Below are 10,902 nucleotides of genomic sequence, written 5' to 3' on the forward strand. Positions count from 1 at the left end.
TTAAAATAGGTCTAATTTCGGTAGATGATCTAAAAGTGTAAAATCAATTTATTTTTCGTGGAAGAGAGTAATATTATACAATGCCACCAATATTTAAAATTTAACAAACTTCTACATTTCAATACTTTTGTAAAATCAATATATTTTTCGTGAAAAATGCATACATATACAGTTGGTACTTGTAGTTGAGTGGGTTCTAGATTGAACTTCAAATTTCATTGATATATCTAATTGTCCTAAAAAGACTACAAATTCTACTATTGAAGTATTTTTAATTTTCTGCAAATCTTGTGGTTATGATCCTAATGTAAAAATCTAATGTTCTTCCCCTATTAAAAAGAGAAAAAAAAAGATTAAAAGATTCGTTCAGTTGGCAGCTTTAGAAAAGTTCGTTTGAAGGGTGTATTTGTAATTTTAAAGTGTATGCTTTGGTCTACTGTACACGCTGTCGACTGACGATATAGACCAATTAGAAAGTGGGGGCCCATTGGGTTGGCCTGGACGGTGTCGTTTAACCGTCCTCTGCGTAAGATTGGCCCACGTGAATCATGTCTTTTTCATGTTTAATTATTGTTGGCTTATAATTCTGTCCTCAAACTGCTTTGCTGTGATAACTTTATATTTTTATTAATTAATTTTACATTTGTTTTACAAAAACAAAACGTGATACACTTCATTTGACAAAATACTATGCAGGTTTTTGGTCAAACTTTTATTTTAAGAAAGTTGTTGGATATTTTTTATACTACAGTATTTCAAACACGTGGACAACACGTAGATAAGTGATTTATTCACATCATATTTATGTGATACCTGAACTAAAATTCAAGGGATTTCGATTCACTCCAATATCCCAACTTATTTTGATTTTTTTTGCATGGACTTCTAAATTCTTACATCATGATTTAAAATTAATATTTCTATGTAGTGTAATACTTCTATGTCCAATCAACTATTCAAATTTAAAGTTGAGAATGTGTGCGTCAGTGCATGTAACACTTGTTAAAAATTCATGTAATCATTTGACCGTTGGAATCAAATTAATGATTTATATAAATCATCACATAAATCATATTGATAAATATAAAACGGAAGCGTACATGGATTCGGATTCATGATGTCGTTGATGATTCTGAAGTATGGAAATTAGTCTTCCAAGTGACAACGCTCTCTCACAGATTCTCTGTAATCTGTAGAATCTTGATACGTCTGATCAATAGGAATGAAAATCTATTGACCTATTTATAGGTTGCACTTTGGGACCATAACCATGTACTATTTAGGAATAAGTCCCTAACTTTATTATAACTCTAATTTCACTCATAACAAAATTAAAGTTATCCAAAGTAGTATCTGCACAATAGTCCTCATACTTTTATAGATAATCGTTTGACCCTATAAATTATATAACCTTAGTAGATCACGTAATCGGGTCAATCAATAAATAGCCATAAATATTATACTCACTCCGTCCCGAATAATTCGTCCCTGTTTTCCATTTCGGTCCGTCCCACATAATTTGTCTCATTTCACTTTTACCATTTTTGGTAGTGGACCCCATATTCCACTAACTCATTCCTACTCACATTTTATTATAAAACTAATATATAAAGGTAGGACCCACATTCCACTAACTTTTTCAACCCACTTTTCATTACAATTCTTAAAACTCGTGCCCGGTCAAAGTGACCCGAATTATCCGGGACGGAGGGAATACAATCTTTAGACTATTATGTTGGACAATACTAAAATGTTCCAACATTGACGAGCACAGCAGGAAAGCATACATGAATATAAGATCTAGTTTATAATTAAATTATAAGTTGAGTATGTAAAACACAACGGAATTAAATCTTATACTTAGCTGTGTATTTAATTTCCAAGATTGATTGAATCTTGTAGGTTGAATCTACTACTATTGAGGTTTATGTGTATTCCAATCCATTGCAGGTCTCGATGCAATTACGCTGCAGTAGAAAGCTAAGATATCTTCTTGTAGAGACTTTATGTTATATAAGTCCAGCATTTGAAAAGTCACTTGTGGGTTCTAGGATTGCTGGACTCATTAATTAATATATTTATAGTTTAACTATAATTATTTAATCCATATTGTCATTTTAAGAGTGTTGTCATTTTAACGCACCCATATATATATATATATATATATATATATATAATATACTCGAAAATGCATACATTAGATGTGTACTCAGTAGAAGCTATTTTGATGAATATATAAATATATATACGTATAACATGCCAAAAAAATGAAATATAGATAATGCTTTTTTATTGTACTAGTACTAATATCCTTGTAGATGATGTTCGTTATACAATCTTTTGTTATTTTTATTATTTTTAATATTCATACATGATTATAGCAGAAATGAACTGGATGTTATGATTTGAAAACCCTACTATCCCACTTCATAAAATAAAATTTTGGAGAAAAAATAATTGATCATAGTTAATTTAGAGGAGAAATTAAAATTTGTTTTTTTTTTTGATGATGGAGTCCGAAATGGTGGTTGAGTGGGGACGGAGTTGTAGGAAATAGCCAGCCAGAAGTATAAACTGACTTTAGCGAGAAATAACAAATAGAGAATAAATAGAAAAGTTGCATGACAGAAGGCTAGTCAAGCCATTTATTATTGCACCAACCATTGGTTCAAATAGAAAAAATTAAATAAGTGATTTAGATTACTTAATGTCTAATGACTAATGTGTAATGGTTGAAGTAAATTAAATACACGAATAACTCGGTGGCTCCTCATGACGCACGACCGCCTGAGGTGCAGCGTCGCCCCACCTCGTAATCTTAAAGACTACTGAGTATGCATACTTTTTTTTGGTTGTTAGACCAAGGATCTAGATATCCACCGGCAGATCTAATGACTATTTCTCGTGCTGTTTAGTAGACATTTTAAAGGATGAGACAAGGCTGCTCCATTCCTAAAGATAGGGATTGATACCCTGATCATTTGGTTAAGGATAGACGAGTCACATGCCACTCGACCAAAACCCCTGGATTACTATGTGTAGTTTTTAATTTCTAAGTCTTCTTATTTTAATTATAATATTAATAGAATCAAGCAAAATTAAAGGTTACAATATCCGTTTTCTTTATCTATTTTTTCTCGAGATGAAAAAAAGAGTCAGAATCGCATATGGTCCAGATAATTATAAATAGGCATGCTATTCCTTCACATTTCAAGAGATACAAAAACTTATCTTTTAAGGACACAAAAATTGAGACGCAATTGCTAGTGTTTGGACCTTTTTTAAAATAACCATAATTTAGGACGCAAAAGAAAACGTCCTTAAGTTGATGGCACAAATCTTAGTCTTTTGTTTTTTAGGAAGTTTCTATTAGTTGGGACAACAACAATAAGCACATTTTTATTAAGCATTGGCGGTATAATTAGACACACAAATTAGTGTCTTTAATAGCATTAAAAAGTGTCCTTAGGTGCTTTTTTGTTGTTGTAGTGTGTTCTTACTTTGACCCAGTACGTTTTAAGAAACGTAATAGAAAGTGTTGGAAAAGTTAGTGGAATGTCAGTCCTACTTTTATATATTAATTTAAAATAAAATGTTAGTGAAAATGTATTAGTGGAATGCAAGATCCATTACCAAAAATGGTGAAAATGAAATAGTACAATTAATATGGGATGGACCAAAACGGAAAGTGGGACACGTAAAGAGGGACGCCGAAAGATGTGGACTAGTGGAGCCCTATTCTCCATCGCCATCAAACTAGAGTTTTCAAAACCTTAGTTTACTCGCCGCATTTGGCGACAACACTGGCCACCACTCTGCGCGCCAGTGGCACCACCAGTCTCCTTCACTTCGTAGATACAAGGTTCTATCGTATTAGCTTATCATAGTGTGTGTTCTAACTTTGGAGTGATTTTTGAAAAAAAAAGTCTCAAAATCTTTGTTTTATTTTACATCTCTCTAACATGGAACATAATTCAATTTTATACTCCCACATTACGAAATTCGATGGCCAAACGACAAATCATCTTCAAAGATTTTTTTATGAACTATACATTAATATTATTTTAATTAAACCAAGCGTAAAAAGGATGAACCGAGCTCCAGCTCTATTTTTATCAACATGTTTGTTTATATGTCAAAGCATATAATTTATTATGGTGTGATATTCTATTAACTAATGGTATAATTATTGAGTTTCTGGATACTGAGAATAACATGTAATCCAATCCAAAATATATGTTGTATAAAAGATTATTGAATCAAAATATTTAGTTTGAATAATGCAAAGTGCACTTATTTCTTGAACATGAAACATGTAGAGAGGTCTTGCAATGCAGTGTTGATTTGATATCCACCCCCTCCAAGTGTAACACGTTTAGTGTACCTTTGAATGTATAAAATACACCTCAACCAATGAACCAAACCAAATGTAATAATTTTGCCTGAAACATTCAATATAACAACAAGAAACAGTGAAGCCCACAAATTTGTTGATTTGGACTTTATTCTGTTATCTGTATCCAAGTGGATGATAATTCTAGGTTGTGTGGACCAACATGTTCTCAAATTCTTCATCTCTAAATTCATTTCTTTGCTATTGTGTTTAATATCATTACTACATCTACAATTTATGCCTTTTTAAGTGGCTTGTTGCCCTGCCATGAATCCATAGAGATTTTTTCTTTTCTCCTAAAGATCAACTTATTCACTGATCATATATGTTATTTTATTTTTATTTTTTATTGACAAATAAGCATAAATTTTAAAGTCGCATCACGATGGACTCAAGCTCGAGACATTTGGCCTCAGATATTAACTACTCTATTTCTAGGATAATTCATCACTAATATCTGTAGTTTTATTTTGACATATTATAGCATATGAGTAAGAGTGGTCCTTCATTATTATTCACTTGAAAAGCAAATAGTGTGTATCATTACCTGACCTAAATTGAATGTGTAGTCTGTGTCGTTGGACTTGATAGGGATAGCCATCTACATAACAATTTAACTTTCATGGGTAAAAATGAGGTCCTCCCTTATCCAATTGATACAAGTGTGAAATGTAGTAGTAGTACATTTTTCATAAGCAATATGAAAAAGCAAGTTCGCAAAAATATTTAAAATGTTCATTTTTAGTGTGATGAGGTAAATGGGATTTGAATGTTGAAATGTGTTCCAACTTCTACCACATATTCGGAAAAATAAATCTTGTTATTTCAATCTGGCCCACGATTTTTCGTAGTAAATAGTATAATTGTTAAAACTCATAATTGAATTTGTTAGTACAGTAAATAAATTTTAAGAATCCTCTTCCATGATTGGATATTATGAGTACTTTTAGTGTATTTAGATATTTTCTCACTTCTTTCAATTGTGTATATTCCACATTCGTTCTTTGGTCTCTAAATCTCCTAACACAAACAGGGCCTAGCATCTCGACCAATGAAATAGCACCATCATAAATTCTTGATTAAAATAGGGGAATCAAAGTAGTACTTACCATTTGGAAGGAAATCATAAAGTGACATTGATTCTTTTGAGTTTTGTCAATCTAACGAGATTTCAAAACGTAATTTAAAGTTACAGAGCCTAATTTTTGCATTATGAGATTTTTTTGAAGAGATTGCACAAAATTAGTGTTGGAAAAAGGAAGAAGCATAAATGTCCGCCCACATTTATTATGTGTAGAGTTCCTAGTTATAGTATGTTTCCAATACTAATTTATTGATGTATTTAACGAAACTCAAATCTTCCAACAAATACTAGGGAGATGAGCATAACAAAATCATCAAGAAATACAATCTCTTTACTTTCTATATCAAAATGTCTATCCAATCTTTCTATATCTTTCTCGATTACCATCTTTAACCTTTTTTCAACAATTAGGATATAGTACTACAATCCATTTCCAAAAACGCGGTGGCAGATCATTGTTGTGGTCTCAGATTCGGATGTAGAGATGGAAGAAAAAAGTGGCGCCGAGATGCAGTTGAGGATATCCCCAAATCAGTAACTAATAACGAAAAATTACAAAATGAAATAATATAGTACTAAGAGATCATTCAATTTACATTATATTTGGTTCATAAGATTATGTAATTTAAATGACAATTTGCCATATTTCTTAATAATTATGATAACAAAGTCAGTTTGCTACGTTTCTACCTAAAATATGTAAAATCTCTGGTCTAGCAGAAGCATACGGTCCACGATGTTGTTTAAAATCTCAATTTTTTGTCTCCTTCACGTCTCTTTCGTTGAGACGTATCTCTGCAAAATCAAGGACATATATATGCTTCTTGTCCTTCATCTATTTAACTTTTCCTCTCCCTCCCTTCTTTCCCAATATAGGAGTATTTACTATCATCTCATTTCTCAATTTCTTCCAGCATTTGAATATTTCAAGTTGCTTCTACCATTGATGGATTCCAAGAATGTGGGGAAAGCCCGGGAATTCGAAGAAGAGGCCTTGGATTCGAATGTGAGAGATAATACTACTACAGAGAGTAGTGCGTACTCGAGGGCTGATATGATTGATTTCAAGACATGGGATGTGCAATTGGAGAAGCATTTGAACCGGGCCTGGCCCAGAAACACCTCGTCCCGAAACCAGCCCGAGGAATGGGAGATTGATCTGGCTAAGCTTGACATCAAGAATGCCATTGCTCATGGCACCTATGGCACTGTTTATAAAGCTGTTTATGATGCCCAAGATGTTGCAGGTCATAACTCTTTTCTTTTTTTGTTCCTTTTATGATTATGATATGGTTCAATTTGTATGCACATTTATAAATAGGTTGAGCTCTCTTTTTCAGTGTTAATGAGTTTATTGAATCAATCATCTCATTTCTTACAACCTTGTGACACCATCATGTTAAGTGTATTTTGTGGATAAAGATAGATTATGTTGCCATTGTTGATCTTGATTGATTGTGGGCATTTCTTGATATGGGATGAAGTTGCATATTTAAGTATAATAAGGCTATTCTCAATTGCATATAGTTAAGGTATTGGAGTGGGGGGAGGACGGTATGACCACGCCTGATGAGAGCGATGCTCTTCAGACATCTTTTCGACAAGAAGTAGCTGTTTGGCATAAGCTCGACCATCCTAATGTTACTAAGGTGAAAGAAGATGAACCGTTTCCACATTTCATTTTGATAAAAGAGTATCCATTCTTTTGTGGTTGAAGATATTCCTTACTCGTTCTTGGTGTCTAGTTCATTGGTGCCTCAGTCGGAACTACAAACCTTAAGCTACCTTCTGAAGGGACTTTAGCTGCTAGTCTCAATTCGCTGCCATCTAGAGCATGTTGTGTTGTGGTAGAGTACGTTTCTGGTGGGACGTTAAAGAAGCTCTTGATTGCGAATAACAGGAAGAAATTGGCATTCCAGACTGTGGTTCGACTTGCTCTGGATCTTGCTAGAGGGTGAGAAAACGCGTGTTCATCATTCCACGGTCTTAACCTAGCTCGATTAGTCCTCTTTTCATTTCCCACTTCCCCTCCAATTCTTGCAGCTTGAGTTACCTCCACTCCATGAAAATCGTGCACCGTGATGTCAAGACAGAGAACATGTTGCTCGATGCTCTCGGAACTCTGAAAATTGCGGATTTTGGTATGGCTCGAGTTGAGGCTCAGAATCCGAGGGACATGACTGGAAACACCGGAACTCTTGGCTACATGGCTCCGGAGGTATGTTATTATTACTATCTTTTAGATTTTTATGGCTCGTCTAATCGAAATTTATGCGACGAAATGTTAGGTTCTTGATGGGAAGCCATACAATAGGAAATGTGATGTGTATAGTTTTGGCATATGCTTGTGGGAAATATACAGCTGCAACATGCCTTATCCTAATTTGAGCTTTGCTGAAGTCTCTGCAGCTGTAGTTCAACAGGTTTATATATTTTATTTTTTGGTACTCCTATTTTGTTTAGAAAAATGAAAAATTCACTATCTATGCCTTCACAATTTTACATCTACACATGATGCAATTTTGGGTAGAATCTGAGGCCAGAAATTCCAAGATGCTGCCCAGCACTATTCGCAAACATCATGCGTAGATGTTGGGATGCGAAGCCCGAGAATCGGCCTGAGATGGACGAGGTTGTGAGGATGTTGGAAGCAGTGGAGACGAGCAAAGGTGGTGGGATGATACCGGACGATGAGGCAAGTGGTTGCTTTTGTATTAGAGCTAGTCGTGGCCACTGAGGCCGCGACCTAGTTTTTTGCTTTCGTATTAGAACTGGTCGAGGCCTGTTAGGCCGCAGCCTGGTTTATTAACATGGTTCGTGTGCAAGTCTTGAACCAATTAAAATTTGAGTGAAATGCCATTCATTTTGTTCTTTCTGGGTGAATTGGCTCATAATCATTGATCATTGTTTGTAAGTTCACATAATATGAGAATAATAATGCATTATTTTGGAGAGTGATGCTTCTATACCTATTTTTCACTAACAAATTAAATGGAGTAACATATTTTAGTATAGTTCGAAACAACGATGATTGAATCAAACAACATCGTTTTGAATATTATAGAACATTTTTTAATAATTAAGAAAAATTAAAACTTTATAATATAATATTGACATGGATTAGAACATACTGATTTAAATTAGCATTAGTATTATCCGTAACATGAAATGAACACACCGTTGAAATTCCCGCGCAAAAAACGTTGAGTTTGGATTGAGCCATCAGCCATGGATCTGTACAACACCCACGTCAAGCTTCTAGCCTTTGATTTTCTCTCTCTTACCCCTACCCGATCAGATCCCTCTTGCTTCCAACGCAAGGGCCTGCGCCTCTCGCGCGCCGAGTCGATCGGAGTGGTGGTCACTCGGGAGCTCAAGCCCGGTAAATTCCTCCGCTTCTCCATCGATGACGGCACCGGCTGCATCCCCTGTGTGCTCTGGCTCAACCAACTCACCTCCTCTTACTTCTCCCGGAGGAGCCCATCATCTGTTCGGTCAATTGCCCGAACCGCGCTCCACTTCGCCTCCGAGATCCAGCTCGGCGTCGTCGCCCGGGTGCGCGGCAGAATCACCGCCTACAGAGGAACCGTCCAGATTACGGTTTCCGATTCCGCTTTGGAGACCGATCCGAATGCGCAGGTTTTGCATTGGTTGGACTGTGTCAGGTTGGCCAGGAGATGTTACGATAAGTTTTCCACAATTAGGGTTTGATTGATTTGGGGATTTCTCGTTTATGAAGTTACTTTGCTTAATTGAGCCAATTTTACTTGATTCATATGCTGGGGGTTTGTTTGATTCATTCAATTTGCTGGCTGATGATTCTTGATTCCTTGTTTGTGAGTATTGCTATTCCAAATAATTGGGGTTTTGCTTGATTCATTCATTCACCATGGTTAATCATCTCAACAAGCATGTGTTGTACTTCAATTTTTAGAGAATAGGGAATTCTCATTCACTAAAACAATTGGTATTGAGAGATACTACTTAGTTTTCGTTCCTCTGCGAGTTTGTTTGTGTTCGGGGACCCCGGCCCCTTGTTGCACTAGGGTCCTAATAAATTTCCATGTTTCACCAAGTCTGGAAACTAGTTGAACAGAGCCGAACATAGGAGCTGTCGATTAATTGTTTGCTCTGTATAGCAATTGCTATTTTCATATCAAGTCCATTTCTTTCTAATGGTAAATCTTGTCCTGCTGTAACTTGTTGGTTGTAATTCTGTTTAGCTAGTGTTACAATCCAATTTCTTGAGAACTAAGCGATATGTCGATAGTGGGACATGTTTTTCCTTGCTAGAAAACCCCAAATCAACAGCGTCTGTTTGTCTCTTTATTTGAGTTTATCTTTCATTTAGATTGTAGCAAGTGTTTGGCTTTTTTTACTAGAGAAATATGTGATCAATCTAATGTCAAACAATGCTCTGTTTACTGTCTCTGACAATTTTGGCCAATCAGAATGTTAAGCAATCGACACAGCCTTAAACTGTCCGTCGTATATGTGAGTATTACATGTTCCTTTGTACTGAAATTTTCACCTCTTGTAGATTTGTTTTGTATCCTTCATTTTGATGTTTATTAATTGTGGTCGATAGTAGATAAAAGTTTGGTTTTATGCTGTTCTGTTACACTTTTTTGGTAGAGCTTTGCAGTTGAATCACTATTGCCCCCATATTTCTTCCATGCCTTCCATATTCATTTATCAAAGCACATGGAATGTATAGTGACGGTGGTTGCATATTTTGAACCATACTCAAAATATTTATTAACCATAAGTAACTACTGATATTTGGTCTTGTTGGGTGGAAGAACCATTTCGCCAGAAAAAAAAAACGATTTAGGAAAACTTAGAGAAGACATGGTCTCTCATAATCTTGTAGAACTTGCTTCCCACCTCTTAATATTTCATTAATATCGTTTTCTTTTCACTTTTAAAAATAGATAGTTCATTATTTGATCAAAACAACTAGCAAGTCTGTTTCTACTGGCATATGGACATTAATCATTCGTGTTTATTTTATTTCGATATACTTATAGTAATTATTTAAAGACTAAATCTTACGTACGGCCATTTACAAGTAGAGATGTACGCAAGTTGGATATATCTAACAAATAAGACTGTTGATAGCATTTAATAAAATTCAATTCTTCAAAATGTCATTTGTCAATATGTTTGAATATAACTTTCCTAGTAATATGATAAATTTGTAAATTTAAAGCAAAACCTTCTTCTGAATGGGAAGAAAGTTGAGAAAGAGAAAATAAATTTCATAGATTGACCATAATACGTAATTGAAAGAGCATATTTATAATTTAATGGACAATTTTGAAACTTGACAGTATGGTCGAAAATCTTTACTACTATCGGTACATTTAGCAAACTGTACATTTACGTAAATATTTTAAAAATGGTTATTTATATAGTCGATATA

The 10,902-nt window shown here is 34.7% G+C and overlaps 2 protein-coding genes across 3 annotated transcripts; both read left to right on the forward strand.

The window, feature by feature from the left end:
• The first annotated feature begins 6,356 nt into the window (after window positions 1-6,356).
• LOC125201838 (serine/threonine-protein kinase STY13-like) lies at window positions 6,357-8,431 on the forward strand. 2 transcript variants are annotated; one of them, XM_048100102.1, is made up of 6 exons: window positions 6,357-6,724; window positions 7,005-7,126; window positions 7,223-7,431; window positions 7,521-7,695; window positions 7,766-7,900; window positions 8,008-8,431. In XM_048100102.1, exons 1-6 carry the CDS (start codon window positions 6,424-6,426, stop codon window positions 8,212-8,214), a joined length of 1,149 nt encoding a protein of 382 aa, XP_047956059.1. In that variant the 5' UTR covers window positions 6,357-6,423; the 3' UTR covers window positions 8,215-8,431. The 2 variants fall into 2 exon arrangements, with proteins under 2 accessions (XP_047956059.1, XP_047956060.1); XM_048100103.1 differs by having other exon boundaries at window positions 6,598-6,724; window positions 7,010-7,126.
• Window positions 8,432-8,634: 203 nt separating this feature from the next.
• LOC125201799 (CST complex subunit STN1) lies at window positions 8,635-10,001 on the forward strand. The gene has a single exon (XM_048100058.1). The coding sequence runs from the start codon at window positions 8,706-8,708 to the stop codon at window positions 9,186-9,188; it is 483 nt and encodes a 160-aa protein (XP_047956015.1). The 5' UTR covers window positions 8,635-8,705; the 3' UTR covers window positions 9,189-10,001.
• The last annotated feature ends 901 nt before the right edge of the window (window positions 10,002-10,902 follow it).

The sequence above is a fragment of the Salvia hispanica genome, chromosome 1 (genome assembly GCF_023119035.1).
Source record: "Salvia hispanica cultivar TCC Black 2014 chromosome 1, UniMelb_Shisp_WGS_1.0, whole genome shotgun sequence".
NCBI lineage: Eukaryota > Viridiplantae > Streptophyta > Magnoliopsida > Lamiales > Lamiaceae > Salvia > Salvia hispanica.